The sequence below is a fragment of the Polypterus senegalus genome, chromosome 6 (genome assembly GCF_016835505.1).
Source record: "Polypterus senegalus isolate Bchr_013 chromosome 6, ASM1683550v1, whole genome shotgun sequence".
Lineage (NCBI taxonomy): Eukaryota > Metazoa > Chordata > Cladistia > Polypteriformes > Polypteridae > Polypterus > Polypterus senegalus.
The window spans coordinates 64,596,765-64,613,821 of record NC_053159.1 but is presented as its reverse complement, the minus strand read 5'-3'; the positions used below and the strand labels follow the sequence as shown (position 1 = coordinate 64,613,821).

The window sequence follows — 17,057 nt, the reverse complement described above, 5'->3', positions numbered from 1 at the left end:
TCAGCAAGAGTGAAAGGGAAGGTCTACAGGATGGTAGTGAGGTCAGCTATGTTATATGGGTTGGAGACGGTGGCACTGACCAGAAACCAGGAGACAGAGCTGGAGGTAACAGAGTTAAAGATGCTAAGATTTGCATTGGGTGTGAGTACATTATAAGTACATTAGAGGGTCAGCTCAAGTTGGACGGTTGGGAGACAAAGTCAGAGAGACGAGATTGCGCTGGTTTCAACAAATACAGGGAAGAAGTGCTGAGTATATTGGGAGAAGGATGTTAAGGATAGAACTGCCAGGCAAGAGAAAATGAGGAAGGCCTAAGAGAAGGTTTATGGATGTGGTGAGAAAGAACATGCAGGTGATGGGTGTAACAGAACAAGAGGCAGAGGGCAGAAAGATATGGAAGATGATCCGCTGTGGCGACTCCTAACGGGAGCAGCTGAAAGAAGACGAAGAAGAAGCTTTACAATAGTATCTGCATTGTTTGATAATTTGGATCTTATTGCTAATTGCTATTTATGAGGCTTTAGGTGGCAATAGTGCACAATTAATGTTCATGATAAATATAATACAATTTTAGTTATGCAGCACCTATTCCAAAGTTCAAGATATCATAAAGCACATATTTGGAGATAATACATTTCTTGGATTGCAATGATGTAGAAATACATGCACAACAAAAGCATTATTTTATTTACCGGTAGTTATAATATGGAAATTAAATATGTCAAGGTCTAATTTATTGCAATGATCTATTAAACTGTTAACAAAAAATATATTGTTGAGTGAAAATTAATTTTACAGCAACTAAATGAAGCCTAAATTGAAATATAAAAAAATGTTTAATTATTCACTTCATGCCTCTTTGGTTCAACATTTAATAGAGGCACCTTTGGACAAGCTTAAAACCATAAATATTTTGGAAATTATCATCTACCAGTTTATATATCTGGACACTGTCGTTTTTGCCAAAAGTTCCCCAAGCTAAATGCAGACCTTTGGAGAAAAGCAGTTTTTAACTTATTTCTATATATTAGGGTCACATTTATGACTAGGTCAATGCACAAAATATAAACACATTCCAATGTACCTTTAGCAGATTTTTTTCGGTCACCGGAGTGTGCACAACTTTGATCCCCCCATTTTCTACTCATATCTAGTTATATCCACTTACCTAATTTAGAGTAACAGGAAACAAATACCTATCCCAGCTTCACTGGGCACACAGCAGGAATCAACTAATAATAAAGGTTAATTTAATTTTGTACTTATGTAAAGTGAAATTTTATGACTTGCCTGACTAATGTTTGTATACAGACTTTCTACTGTCTCAGCCATGGCCAGCTACCATTGGCATTTTATTGACATCCTTGACCACGGCCCTTCTCATCCAGATTCAGAGTATTTTTTGGATGTGTCCTGTTCTACATCAATATTGACAGCTGTAGAAATTGTCTTGTATTTTTCACTTATTTGCTGCACCAATAAACTGTTGGGTTTCCCAGAGAGGAGTACATTTAACTTACAATCATGGGAAAGACTTTACCAGTAAACTAGTTATATCACTTTGGAAGATAACTTGTCACACCAGAGCCTATTTTAGGGTATCGTAACAAAAAAAATGAACACTTAATGACATCAATTGTTTTTTGTTTTTATGTAATTATCTTTAGAATTTTGTTTTCTCTTTATCATAATGTATCATTTTTTTTCTATTGAGCAACCCTAAAAATAAACATTAATGTTATGTTGTATAACTGCCCTTTGATGAATTGCCACTCTGCCCAGGGCTGGTTCCTACCTTGTGTTAAATACTGCTTGGATGGCCTCAGGGCCCCACCACTACTACAAATCAAATAAAGTGTGTTTAAAGAGTGTGGTCTTATTTTGGAACACAATACAATGTGAAAAAAACTAAGAGGGATAAATACAGTCATAACTAGGATCTCCAAAGCATTTCCAAAAATGCCCACTAGAGGGGGAAATTCCATCAAAAATCCCAGCTAGTCCCATAAAGCAGGCATGTCAAACACGAGGCCCGCATGACAGATCCTAGTTAGCACTAAACTTGTACAAAATGATTACTATCGTTTGTGATTGAATCATTCTGCATCTTTGGCATTACTTATTGACTTTTCTTACTTCTGCCTTCTGACAAAAGCATGTTTTCCCATGGCATTACGGTACCAGAAACGTCATCTGCTAGTATAGTTGCAGCTGTGGTGTCAGCTCCTTGATACCCTAGGCATGACACTAAACCCACTCCCCCTCAAGCCTTGACCAAAGTTAATGAGTCATGATGTCGCAACTGAAGTGCTAGGCTGCAGCAGCCTGGCAGGCTACACTACTGGCTGGGCTGCTGAGACTGGCCACTAAGCAGAACTGACCATCACAAGTAGTAATAGCTCCATATTTTCACATTTTTTTGCTCTAGTTTTATGTAATTGTGTGCTAGTATTGTAACAAACAGTTAGTGCAGACTACAGCTGAAGATCTGAAGTGGACGCAAGAAGTTGGTGAGTTGTTTATTAACACATTTTTGTGATTTTGAGTTTGTAAAATTTGTGTAGGTCAGGGGGTTTTTGAATATCGGCTTATTTTACAATATAAACTTTGAAGTAAACTTAATAAAGTATAATTTGATTTTTGGAGGATTTGTTTTCTAACTTGAATTATTGAGCAATGAATTCAGTGAGCGTTTTCATGATTTCAGTTCACACGAACGACTTTGCTCTGTTTACATCACCATACTCTTACAACGTTGAGAATGCGCCTGAGAATATCCAAATGGAGTTGATTGAACTGTAGTCAGATTCGATTCTGATGGCAAAATACAAGAAGTTGGTGTGCCAGGCTTGTATGCTTACCTGCCACCCTCGTATGTGCAGATCCATAAATTGGCATCGAGAGTATTGTCTATGTTCGGAAGCACTTACCTTTGTGAGCAATTATTTTCTTTAATGAAAGCTACCAAAACCCCACATCGCCCAAGATTTACTGTCGAGCACCTTTCATTCCTCATAAAAGTTGCAGCTGCACAAGATTTCAAGCCTGATTTTGACGAACTGGTTACTAACAAGAGATGCCAAGTGTCGGGACAAAAGAAATAGATCTCAGACTGTAAGAATCCTATATAAGGACCTAGCTAAGAGGCTAAGACTCTAATTGTATGCTGTTGTAAGGAGATTGTATGGAAATAAATTGCTTTTCTTTAAACTTTAAACTTTAAGTATTACATTTTTTAAAGTTTTCAGTATTGGAAAGAAAGCTACGGTAACTTTGTATAATAGTATAATAGTATTTGTTACAGGGCGGCCCACCGACGCACATGTGGCAGTCAAAGCAGCCCACCAATGGTAGTGAGTTTGACATGCCTGACATAAAGGAACTTGTAAAATCTTTACAAAAGTTTTATTGTTCACAAAAAATGTTCTTCAATAGCAATGAAGCTCTGTAGAGAGCAAAAGATGATAGGATTTGCCCAAAACAATAATACAATCCTATACAATAAATAGTTCCAATACAAAATCCCAAGAAAAGTCAAAATTTAAAGCAAAATCTAAAAAAATCTAGTAACCTCAAACTATTTTTGAATTCATAAAAGGCACAAGAACTCACCACTCCTAAGCATATTAGAAGTGAACCACCAGGAACTGTTGGAGACCCTCCAAATTTATAGGACGGAGAGCACTTTCTGGAAGGTATTGGTAGGTAGCCCCACCACAAAACTCATGGAACATAACAGGTTTAGATACAGATACATAAAATGTAAATAATAATACAAATCATAAACAAAAGAAATAGTAACACATGCAGAGAAACAGTAGGGCGACGACACCTGATCTTATAAGATCACGGAAGACACTTAAAAGACCCACGAGACTAAAGAGATTGGCTACGTAGCGTCTTGCGGGGACCTTAAACATAAGACTTTGTGCCAAGAGATTGACCCAGGACCGTCTCGTGGGGACGTAGAACATGAGATTCTTGCAAGACACGCCCTACTTACAACCAAATAACAGCACGAGGAGGAACACACTCAGTCATGCTTTGGCTTTGAGCACACACATATCCAGGGCTCTCAGTGCATATAAAGCGTATAAGGACAATATGTTATAAATGAAACATAGACGACTAAGTGAAGAAGAAAGCAGCACAGAGAAAACAGACTCAAGAGTGCTGCAGAGACAAAAAGAAAAATAATAATCAAGGTGCAAATTCAGAAAATAAGGAAAGTAATTATCAGCCCGGAACAAATGGAACTTAAAAAAAAAGCACGTCCAATCCGGACGTTGGCGCTATACACATGCAGAGCAGATTAGAGATTATGAAAGCAGTGGAATTCGAAAGGCTCAAAAAAAAAACAAAACGTTGGCACGATACACATGTCGAGAAAGTTAAAGAATATGAAAATAGGAAAATTAGAAAGTATAAAAAAAAGAAAGCAAAGATCGCAGTAGTGCAAACAAACGGAAATTATTACTCGAAAAAGGGAAAGTAATCACCACGGACCGGGTGTCATTGAAACAAAAGTAGGATAAAGCGAGGTCAGAAATAATATACAAAGTAGGAAACAAAGTAGAACATCATAAAGAGCTTAAAAAACAAGGGGCCAAACACATGAAACACATGCAGAGCAAGATAGAGAATATGAAAGCAGAAAAAAAACAACAGTGTCAAAACAAAGAAAGAAAGCACAAAGAAAGAGAAATTATTACACGGAGAAATAACAAAAAGGTGAATAGAGATTGAATATATGGACATAGGTGATATGTCAGAAGTATATAAATATTGTAAGGCTTTGAAGTTTAAGTCAAGAGAATTTCAAAAACGTGGTTTACCTCACATGCATTTATTGATTACTTTGCAAAAAAAATTATTAACTGCTGATGATGTAGATTGTTTTGTCTGTGTTGAAATTCCAAACAGAGAAATCTATCCTGAATTATGGTACAAAGTCATTAAACATGTCTCACTGACCTGACTAAAAAGATCTAGCACACTGGGACTCCGAAAGATTCCAAATATAGATTTTACAGAAGTTCTGAAATAAAATAAAGAGTGAAACTAATGAAGTAGCAACAATTCAAAGAAAAAAAAAACTTAAAAGTGTGTATCCGGAAAAACAAAAACGGGGGTTGGTGAGCAAAGCAAGCAGGGGGCGAAGTGGAAGTAGTGGAATAAATAAAAAGTGTACAACTGAGACACAAAACATGTATTTGAACCTCAACCAGTTGAGAAACCCTGGCAGAAATATGACAAATACTGTTTTACATATGTACTAGAAAACAACTCTTGAAATAGATTTGAGACCTATTTTGAGTCAACAAAATACACAAATTGTATGAGTAGGCTTTGCTTGGTAGCTAAAAAAAGGAGCAACCATACATTCAGCAAGTAATTTTGTCACATGTCTCATCTGTGTCTTCATTCAGGTTCATCTGGTGACCTGTTCTGCATTCCTCAGTTCTGCTAACAAGTTTGAATTCCTGGATCTAGGATATGTAAGTACCTTTGCTGTCTAATTAGACCACTCAGTGTATGCCTTCTGTCATCATGGCCTGACACTTCTCATTTGTGCGTAAGTTTTGAACCAGGGATGATTTCCATCATAACAGCTGTAAGCCACAATGGGACCAGACCTAGTGATGCACTAAAGAGCACCTGGACATCTGCCCAGCTTGCTGGCATGTGATGCCCTTCCCCCAGTTTTATTGAGCTGGTCACCTCCCTCTTAAAACAGTAGGTTGACTGGAACCAAGATTCCTGGAAAGAGCAGGTTTCTATGAATTTAGGGCAGTGCTTTAACCTTGATGGAGGACAGGCATGGGCGGAGGAAAAAAGTGAAGCTTTCAGGCGACACAGCTTGCTTGTAAAAGAGCCTGGACAACACAGAGCAGGAGACAAATGCTGTGAATGCCGGAGTTTGGTTGTCAGAGGCTTGACTTTATCTTAAACATACTAGACAGGACCAGTAGGTTAAGCTGCAGGAGCTCTTATGACCTGGACTACTTTTTTGTGTCTTATGTGCAGCAGCTCATGGAGAGACTGAAGAAGATTGTGAAGCTGCCACATCGGCTGAAGCCAAGCCAGAGTAGCAAGGTGAGTGAACACAGAGGACATGTCCAGTTTCTGAATACTATCCTCGGAGTGCCTTTTACTTTGGAAGTAACTTAGTAAGGAATAACCAAGCTTGGTAGTTTTTTTTTCAGGTTTACAAGTAAGTGAATAGACTAGATGTTGTCTTAATCCTAGCCAATGAGATACCCCCATGGCTTTTCTTTGCTGACAAATGTAGCCCCTCTGGATGGTGCCGAGGCTTGATCCAGACTTGGCATGAGATACGTTCTGACTGCCCATTGGGTCTGACATGCCTTTAACCCAGCTTTTTTGTGTGTGCAGATCAACACTGATTACCGCTCAGAGTTTGCACGCTGTCTGGAGCCCCTGCTCATGTTGAATCATCGCCGGTCAGTTTCCCTAACAGGAAATAGTGGGGCCTCAGGAATATCCGGTACCAGCAGCCTGTATGTTGACACCATTTATTGTCTTTTAAACATATTATTGAATTAAAAGCTTGATATAGAGACAGGTGTTTCACAGTTGCAGAGGTTGTGTGTTGGTTACAGTTAACTTCTTTTGAAGAAGAGAGTGGCAAGCACAGATTATACCAGAACCATCCTATGTACATAATTCAAGGTGGCAAAGGTATACAATGAGCTAGTCAATGACCATCAGATGGTACACATTCTCCTAAGAGGCTCTCTCTTTGCCAGCATATTAACAGAGTGTGACTTGTTCTTTCATTGTCCCACCCTGCTAGAAGCCCATACTATTTTTATCAGGATTTCACAGAACTCTCCAGTACAAGACTTTAAGAGGGCAGCACATATAAATTTAGTACCAATGACATCTGTCTGCCTTTGTATGCCTTAAATTGGTAGAGTCTAGGATGCTTACACATAGTTTAATTGACCAGTAAGCAGTAGTGTCTGGAAGTGTACAGCAGACCCGGCAGCCAGCCTTGCACCCAAAATATGCGAGGGGTCATCTTTGTCTCACATATTAATATAGAACTTAGGGATGTCAGAAAGATACATCAGGTAAAAAGCTGCATGCACGTCCCAACTTAGCTGCTTTTTATTTAGTATTCATTAATATTATCTAAAGAGTGCCTGTTATACAAAGTCACCTGCTACCAAACATTTTCACTCTGCTCTTTTTTCAGCCTTCAGTCGTCGCTGGTTGTACCCTGCCACTCCCCGTCTACCAGTGACATGTCCTTATCTGCATCCGTCGTTCGCAAGCCAACATCACACCGCTACATTAGTACCAAAGTTCTGCTGGCTGAGGGGACAGAGACATCATTCACTGAACACTGCCGCAACTATGAGAACACCTACCGGGTAAGAAGGGTCAATGAATCAATATTCCAGATTTTGATATAAAAAGAAGATTCGCTTAAAACTGGATAAATAAGAATGTAGCTACAAATTATTAATGCCAGGTGTATAAGAATATCGCATGCAAAACAAATATTTATGTAATTTTAATAAATGTAAAGTCTATTGATAAGGAAAATAATGCACAAGAAACAAAGATAATTCAAATTAAATAAACACATTCTGTCTACCCATTTGTAATTTGAGTACTCTAGCACTTGTGCCTGCCTTAATCTCAGTCCTGGCATACAAAACGGAAAGGTTACTCCATACCTCAAATGTAGTTGGAGTTCTCCTTCATAACAGCTCTCCTGGGTGCATTGTGTTTCTGTAGTAATTAAGCACACGGAGAACAGATTGTATACTTGTCTACCCTCCAGACTCTTCAAACTGAGATCCAGAAGTTGAAGGACCAGGTGCAAGAAATCCATCGGGATTTGACCAGGCACCACTCACTCATTAAGACTGACATCATGGCTGAAATCATGCAGAAGTCACTGCAGATAGATGTCCAGATAGCATCAGAATACTCTTCTGTGGAGATGATGAGGACTATGTTCGAAGAGGTAAATATTGGGTAGAGACCCATTCTCTCTTCAAAGTTTTGTGATGCACAGATGGCACATTTGTACCCAGGAAAAACACCCATTAAATTATACTAGCTGAACCTCTCTGCTGTTATCCTTTAGATCTGGGAGGAAACTCTGCAAAGAGTGGCAAATGAGCAAGAAATTTATGAAGGTAAAGTTGGACTGCATGGCACCCCTGCATCAGGTCATTCTGTAGGGACACAGGAGGCACTGCTATTTCCATCATGCATAAAACTTCTGTAGTAGATTGCTTAGCACTCTTTCTTAACAGCCTGAGGCACCTGGGCAACGTTTGTGTGGGGTTTGCACATTTTTCCAGACTGTTCATGCGTTTCCTTTCACTGCACTAAAATGCCTTGTGACCCTGTGACATACAAAGGTAAATCAAAAAGTAAAGGCAATTTAATAACTGCAATGGATAAAATCTGACACAATACAACATATTCACAATGATTTATGGGTAGTTTGAACATACACAGCACAGAACTGTGCCATTAGTCTAGCTGAAGCCAAGGTCAGATAAACATGGACACCCCTCTGCACCATTGTTGAACAACGCACTGTAGTGATAGTGAGATTTCTTTAGACGGGGGAGTGAAACCTGCTGAAATTCATTGGAGGATGTTGGCTCATTATGGAAGTGAAAACACCATGACTCGATGAAAAGTTTATGAATGGGCAGAGAGGGTTAATGAGGGAAGAACAAGTGTAACTGACAAAGCTCAATCTGGTCAACCATTAACATTATGTACACAAGCTCACATCGACACAGCCAGTGCCTTCATCAGAAAAGAATGGAGGATTACTTTGTCCATCTGCGTATCCGCTATGGATCTGCACATACCATAGTGAATGATGACTTGGGGTACCATAAAGTTTCCACAAAATGGTCCCCAAACAACTTGCTGTTCTGCACAATCCAACATCCTTTGGTGAATTTCATCAGGTTTCACTCCCTCTACAAGTAAACCTCACTATGATGCATCATTCAACAATGGTTCAATTACACTGAGAAGTGTCCATGTTCATCTGACCTAGGCTTCAACTAGACTAATGGCAGAACACTGTTATGCTCAGACTACCCATAAGCCATCACAGACGTGTTGTATTGTGTCAATTTCTATCTGTTGCAAGTATGGCATCATTTTCAAATTGCCTTTACTTTTTTATTTACCCTCAAAAAAAAAAAAACAGGCTCAGAAAAGGTAAAAGTTTTGTTTATTATATCAGTTATGACTGACACTAAGAGTAAAAGGTCTGCATGTGCTAATTAGTCAGCTAGCCTTGGTGAGTAGCAGAGCTGCCTCACAAAAACTTAAAAGAGTTGTGCTATCCCTTCTACAGCTCAACTACACGACCTGCTGCAGTTAAAACAGGAGAACAGCTACCTGACAACAATCACCAAGCAGATAGGCCCCTATATCCGCTCAATCGCCAAAGTCAAGGAGCGCCTGGAGCCCAGGTAACTGACATGCTTAAGGTTTGCTGATGACCTCTCGCTAGGACATGTGAACTGAAACAGCTCTTATTTTCTGGTGGGGCTGATATCAGTCTCGGCTGTAAATATCTGAGAGTTTTATTAATGTGCACTTGGCTTGACATGTTTTATATCAAACTGTATTTCCAGAGTGTGCCTATCCCTCAGCAGTATACAAACACTCATTGGTCACAGATACCGATTAGAATATCCTCATGTCCCTGTGAAAAAATCTCTTTACATGATAAGTTACATTGACAGACTGATGGCTGCAATTGAGGATGGAAGTGTTGACCTCTCCTTATCAGTGGTGTGCTGGTTTAGCATTATTTAAGTCCAACAAGTTAAAATTAGCCACTTTACAACTTCAATGAGAGAACCAAGGGATCAACTGCTTTTCAATTGGGTATGAACCGCATAGCAAAACACTTTTCTGATTAAAATGAGTCTTTCTAAACACAGTTACTGGGAGCTCCATAGCAGCTGGATTTAAGTGAAGCCAGCCTTTTATCAGCAGTCAGTTTTCCATTAACTGCAACAGAGACAAGGGGTTAATTCATTCTCATTTTTTCTATTTATTTCTACATTTTTGTGTGTGCTAAAAAATGTGGAAATCACATATTTACAATTTCTGTAGAGAAATCGCTAATGCTCTCAACTATTCTTTTGTTTATACCAGTACATACAGTAACACGTGCACATTTTCATAAGAAAGTACATACAATCCCAAATGCTAATCAGTTTCTAACCTGGTGCCATGCATATCTTTGCTAAATTCTTCCATCCATCTATGTCCCAAGCCCTTTTCCAGGGCAGGATTGCAGGGTACAAGGCAGGTAAAACACCTGGGCAGGGCACCAGTCCACTTCAGCAACGCCAATTCACCTAAGTTGTATTGCTAACTTCTTTTGAAAAGTAAACATATGTACAAACATTTCAGAATTGATATACTGTAGTATAATTAAATGGAGAAACAAGCTTAGACAAGAGATTCACTCGAATGGACAAATTAACCTCCAATTAAAAAAAAAAAATCAAAAAACTGGTTATAAGGAAAAGTAGCCCTTTCATAGATACTTCCTAAGGATTGAGCTGGAGAAACCTTGGCTTAGGCTGTCCTGTAAGATGGTGCCAACAGCTTGAGAAATTAGAAACAATGTCAGCTAAACAAAAAGACTTCTCAGAGTAAAAGCATAGCAGCTAGAGTAGTCATTTACATGTAATATATACAATGGCCACTATATTAGTGTTCCTTCAAGAACAGCTCAAGTTCTTTTGGTTCGTGGATTCAAGAAAAAAAACGGAGATTTGTTAGGCTAAGTGACGCATTTCCAACCTTCAGTTGTCCGGCGACTTTCTCACAGGAGCCTAATGCTCCTATTCTTAGCTAACAGCAGTGGCACTCTTCTGCTGTAGTTTAACCACATCAAGGTCCAACACGTTGTGCTTTCAAACATGTCCTTCTCCATTCCATTGATTTAAAGAGCTATTACTTATTTGTGGTCATTCTCTCATGGCCTCTTGCATTAGCAAGGTGGTTTTGCTCACAGAAATGCATGTTTTTTGCAACGTTCTTTGTAAAGACTGCAATGAATCAAAATCCCAGGAGAGAAGTTCTTTCTGTGATGATGAAAACACTACATCTGGAATCAAAATCATACAACAGTCAAGATCTATTAGATCACGCTTGTTTATATATTTAGTAAAATAACAATTAAACTTCTTTACCTTTGCAGTCACAAATTATTTGGCTTGTGAAACTATATTTTCATTAATACAGTTTGTGCAGGCTAAATAAATTACTCACAGTGAGTTACTCACCGGAATTGAACCCACAATTTAACTGAATTACAGTCCAGTGCCTTAGCCATAAATCCTTAACAAATGTGAGGAGCTTGTTCTATCTACAATCTTCTAGATAGCTTGTAAATAATAAATGTAAAAATATGTTGAATATATTTAGTTTAGTTTAAAAGGCAATAAAGTATTATATACAATTGAAGAACTGGGTAGTTTGTCCCATAGTTGCACCTTTTCACTCTTAAATGCAAGATTGTCTCCCTTTAATATCTGGAGGTAAAATAAATCTACACTAGCACTCGAGCCTGTTCTCATCACCACTTTCTGTACACAGAGCAAATGAGCGCAAGGAGGCCAAGGATGACCGCACAGAGACCATGCTGAAAATCTATGAGGAAGGTGCCATGTGTGGAGAAATGCAGCTCAGGTGATTTTAGTGTAGTCTTTTAAACAGAGCTATAATGACAGGACATGTTGCTATAAACACTAAAACAACAAGCTCTGTAAATGCTGTGATTCCTGACATTATAACTTAACAGAAACATGAATCAGAAGTTCAGTTAAGACTTAAATTATGTATTTCTTATACTATTGTTACCTTATTGTCTCAAACCGTATTTTGCCCTCTTCATTTATGGGGTGGAGGGGCTGGGTGTGGGATGACTGTCAGTAAAATGCTATTCATATACCTACTGCATTACTCACATACATATTTCCCTCGAGTACAGACACTCACGGAGTGATCCCTGAGCACCTAGCATCAAATTTGTCTTATAGAACATTTTCGTTTGAACTTACTGTATACACGTTGTTTTATCCAAGGAACGACACATCAACTGTTGCAGATGAAAATCGGGAGAAGCTGATTGACAACAGGACTCTAAATATGCTGGTGGAAGAGGTAGGGTTAAAGACCAAAGACTATTACCGGCCTGGAAAGCAGAAGAATACTGTGGCAGTGTAAGAGATCCAAAGAAAGTTTCTGACTGAAAAGCAGAAATCTCAAGTTCAGTAGGACTGGTCTGTTATGGCGGGGCTAACTTTAGGCTCTATATCCACCATTACTGACACCTTTTAGTCCCAAGCCTTCATGTCATGTTTATGATTTACAGCAAGAGTTCCACTTTGAGACTGCAGTGCTTGGATGTTCTCTATTTCCTGTTTATTTCTGAATATTCATGTATAAAGACAACTGTTGAAAAGACATTTGAAAAAGCTAATAGAAAGGACAAAATGAATGGGGGAGGTTTCTAAAATATTGTGGGTTCAAGCAGCCTGTAAGTATCACCCACAATGATTTGATAAAGGATTGGCATTTGTAATGGATTGAGAGTATCTATCCAAGTGCAGATCACACACAAAGACATTATAAAGTAAACTTCCCTTTAAGTAATTATAACAAAAAAAAAAGTTAACAGAAACACAGCTGGACTTCATAATGGAAGGGTAAAAGCAAACAGAGAGCAAGTTTCTGTTACATCTTTAAGTGACTCTTGTGCTACCGTACTGTACATCAAGGTCCTCAGAATTCACTGGGTTTGGAAAATAACACATTAACAAAAACAGCAGACACAACGACTGTAAACCTGACACATGAAGATGCATCCAAGAAGTTACTGGACTGGCAAGCCAAAGGAACATTTTGGTATTATTGATGAAAGCACAGATCATCTACACATCCAAAAAAAAATGTAAACACTAGTTTTGATTTACAAACCTCAGATTTACTTTGCATTTGCACTATTAAATAGTCATGATATTTTAAATGACATCACAAAAGTTTGGAGATGAAGTGGTGTATGACATCTAAACATTGGTTTTAATATTGTAAACTCTCTTGAGTTCTAGTGATTTAAGGGTGCAAGTCTGCATATACATCAAAGCTCTGAAAAAAATGAAAACGTGACTTTACCTTAAGATGCAGTATTTATAAAAAAAACTGAAAATAAATTTGAAATTATTTTATGCATGTGTGTGTGTGTGTGTATATATATATATATATATATATATATATATATATATATATATATATATACTGTAAACACACACAATATATAAACATGCATACTATAAATATGTACACTACCAGTTAAAAGTTTTATAACCTCTCAGTTCTAAATATAATTTCTCAATGTTTCAAATAAAAAATAAGTCAAGGAATCATTAATTGTACAAAAGTTTATTCAAATGTTTGATTCATCAAAGTAACCACCTTTTTCTCATTTAACAGCCAAACTGTGGTAACCCCTTTGATTCAGTATGCCAGTCACTCTGTGCAAGTCACCCACTCTGCCTCCAGCAAAAGAACCCCAGACCATCACACTTCCTCTTCCATGTTTAACAGTTGGCATCACATACTGAGGAACACTCCTTTCACCAACTCAGTGGCATACAAACACCCTGCGTGTTGAACCGAAGATTTCGAATTCTGATTCATCAATCCATAAGACTTTCTTCCAGTCTGCAGTAGTCCACAGCCATTATTTCATGGCTTCTCTTCAAAATAGAAACTGAGACTTGCAGTTTTTGATCACTGTTAAGCTGTACTTGAAGCTGTTGTGCCTGTCACACACGCTGGTGACCCTCAGAAACTTGTCGTCTGATTGGGTTGTGACTTTGCGTCTGCCACATCTCTTCCTGTCCGAGTTTCTTCCAGTTTCCAATTGCCTTTGGATTGTGCAGGACATTGTACTCACTGACATGGTTTTGTTTTTTATTTCTTGCCGTTTCTCTAAATGAAAGACCTACTCTTGGGCAATAATGCTCGGTCTCATTTAATTTATTAATTTGACATTTTCTTGCTTTTATCACTGGAATTTACAACTTTCTACGGTGTAATATTGTCCAAGGAGTACTTCAGAGGGTGTAGTAACACAGTCTGTTCAAACTCTGCTTTAAGACAGACAGGTGGTTTTTAAGTAATAAACAAAAGTTGGGACACGTGTGCAAACTGCTTCAAATTGCAAGGCTTACTTAACTTTAATTGTTGCAGAACATCTGTAGGTTGTGAATTAGTCTTTCCCAGAAGAATTTCCCTTTTTTCAGTTTTTGCTCACCTAAACTTTAAATTTAAACCTCTGGCAGTTTACTGCTTACCGTTTCACCATTGTAGGTCACTCATTGCATTTCAACTGATGAAATTAGAAGAAAAACAGAAATATTTTAAACGTTTTGACCAGTAGTATATTAATCACTTTATAGAGAATTCAATACTGCTGTTTTTTAATAGTACTGGTAGAGCAACTTTGCACTAGAGGGGCTCAATGCAGGCTTTCACTGCTTTCTTACACAGGTTTTATCCGATCCACGTCCAATATTTAGGATATTCAACACTGGTTGGAATTTGTTTTTCTTCCAATGTGTAATTAGCCAAAAAAAAGAAAAAAAAAATACCTTCTTGAAAGCAGATTTATAAATTCATTGAAATTTTAGTTCAGAACGCTGGTCTGAGTGTGGACCCTCATTGCCCTTTGAAGCTGCAATTTTTCAAGGTCAGATTGTGCAAATCTGGCTGATTTATTTGCCTAACATTCCTCAACTTTGAGGAATAAAACTTGAAAACAGTAGGTTACTGGACCCACATGGTGGTGGTACTTTTGAGTTCACTTTGAAGGACTCCACAATGCAAACTGAACTAGATGGGTTTTTCTTCTGTGCATTTTCATTTCTTTAACATCCAAGTGATAATTTCAGGAACAGTAAAAAAAAAAAAAAAAAAAAATTGAAATGTAAGGAAATTGCTTTTGCTTGCTTTCATGCTATGGAAAAACAAGCTAATATTATGTCACAGAAAATTAAAATGGCATACTATTGTTGCATTGCTAAACCCTTTTAACGTGTCCTTGCTGGTTGTGTCAGGGAGCTGCCCATGGAAACACAGGGATCAGACACTGATTATTTGTAAATTTATGTATACACAGATCATAAATTGAAGAAAAAACAGTAGTATTTGTAGTGCTGTAGTGTATAAATAGCTCATGTATCTCATGCTTGTAAACTGAACTTTTTTGTTTACTTTAACTATTTGGATTATTTCTCTATACTTTAAAATAGTTGCTCTTCTCTAAGAAATCTTCACACACATTTTATATTTTTCCAGCATTTTAGATTAGTGGATTCATTTTGCAATTAGGAGTAGAAATTCTGCAGGTAAACATGCAAAATTAAGTAACTGAGTTAACTGCTGCTAAAAGCACATTATCACCTCTGTCTTGACAGCTGTAGAAATTTCATTTTCAGCGGAAATAACTGACTAATCTAAAACCACGCGAAGACATTCCCAAGGGGAAAGATAAGGGGAGATATGCCACATAGGCAAATCTGTGTTGCAAAAGCAGATATTACCATTTCCTAGATGTGCAAAAGTAACTTAACTTTAATTATGACAAGTGTTTATTTGGGAACATATGTCAGGTGCTTTCTGTGTAACTAGCTGCAATAAAAATAGCCACAGAATCTGCAAGGCTGGCATAACTTTTCTCTGGCCCATACACTTCTAAAGGCTTTCAGACAATGCAGTTATATTTGGCCTGCAGACAGACACAAACACAATACTGTATAATGCAGCACATGTACATTTAAGGGTTATATCTTAATTTTAACAGAAAAGAACATAAAAATATTGGGCAATGTGTTGAAGCAGAACGTGTTTACTCAGGGTTCTACCCAAGCGTTACCAATGCAGACACAGTACAGCTAATGTTTTTTGTTATTTAAAGGCACATCCCAATTAAATGGATTCTTCCAAGTAGCTTTATTTGCACAACTACTTTTTCCATCTTTCACAGCCAATCCATTATTTATATTAAAATACAATATAAAACTCCAATATACCTCTTGCCAAATTAAATATTTACATACTTCTGTATTAAAATGGAGTGGAAAACTTCAAATGAAAATACTGAAAATGAACAAACAAACCTGTCCACATGATTTAGGTGAGACTGTTTCACTTGACTGGAACAGAAACACCCGTACTCTTACCAAACTGGTCCCATACCTCAGATTTTATAGGGTTTAATCACACTCACACACAGCCCTTTTCTGTAATGACTTGGTGTAAACAATTGGTTGAATACAGTTTTTAACCTGAAAAATTAACAGTATGGCATAAACTGAACACAGAAAACAAGCAGCAGCAGGTTAACAAAAAGCACCCCATTTTGGCATGTCACCCTGTAAAAACAGTGTGCATGAATAGGTGGTCTGGAGGTGCCTTCAGTAAGCAAAATAAAATTACTTGCTACATCATGCAGCAGGTTTCGGTCTGGTTAATATTCTGTCATATCTGAAACTGATAAAATTCATCACTTGAGATGATCCGGATCCATTTTATATCAGCAGGATTACAAAAAGGAACCAGAGCTTTGCCAAAGCAGAACATAAGGTCTTTGTCTTTGCCACCCTGAAATCTGAGGTAAACCCAGCATAAGTCTCCTGGATGATGACCCTGAGCCTGTCCAGTCTTAAAATGAATCATCAGAACCATCTTTGACACATGAGGCAGAAATGTAGCTTGAACATCCCTACCAGACAGGTTTGGGACTATCTAAATAAGCAGCCATAACAGAGGAAAGCTTAGATCTCCCATCTTTACCTGGAAGAGCTTGACAACCAGCTCTATGACACACCAAGGTGCAGGATCTTCACTTAACACCCGGCCCACAGACAAATAAGAGCCACCTCTGACATATGTGCAGGTGCGGGGTGCTCTGAATTGCAGATGTGGATCAGGGGTGTTTTTGAACTTTCAAG

General features: G+C 38.0%; 1 protein-coding gene across 4 annotated transcripts in view; it reads left to right on the top strand.

The window, feature by feature from the left end:
• Positions 1 to 15,765, top strand: part of rnf207b (ring finger protein 207b) — an 82,361-nt gene extending 66,596 nt beyond the window's left edge. For 3 of the 4 annotated variants that reach the window (XM_039756161.1, XM_039756160.1, XM_039756162.1), the window contains 10 exons: positions 5,430 to 5,498; positions 6,028 to 6,096; positions 6,397 to 6,521; positions 7,223 to 7,400; positions 7,817 to 8,002; positions 8,126 to 8,177; positions 9,371 to 9,488; positions 11,638 to 11,730; positions 12,126 to 12,204; positions 13,534 to 15,765. In XM_039756161.1, the coding sequence (XP_039612095.1) occupies positions 5,430 to 5,498; positions 6,028 to 6,096; positions 6,397 to 6,521; positions 7,223 to 7,400; positions 7,817 to 8,002; positions 8,126 to 8,177; positions 9,371 to 9,488; positions 11,638 to 11,730; positions 12,126 to 12,204; positions 13,534 to 13,644 (1,080 nt within the window). In that variant the 3' untranslated portion in view covers positions 13,645 to 15,765. Of the gene's footprint in view, positions 1 to 5,429; positions 5,499 to 6,027; positions 6,097 to 6,396; positions 6,522 to 7,222; positions 7,401 to 7,816; positions 8,003 to 8,125; positions 8,178 to 9,370; positions 9,489 to 11,637; positions 11,731 to 12,125; positions 12,995 to 13,533 lie in introns of all 4 variants that reach the window. The other variant, XR_005634060.1, reaches the window with a different exon arrangement.
• Positions 15,766 to 17,057: the final 1,292 nt, after the last annotated feature.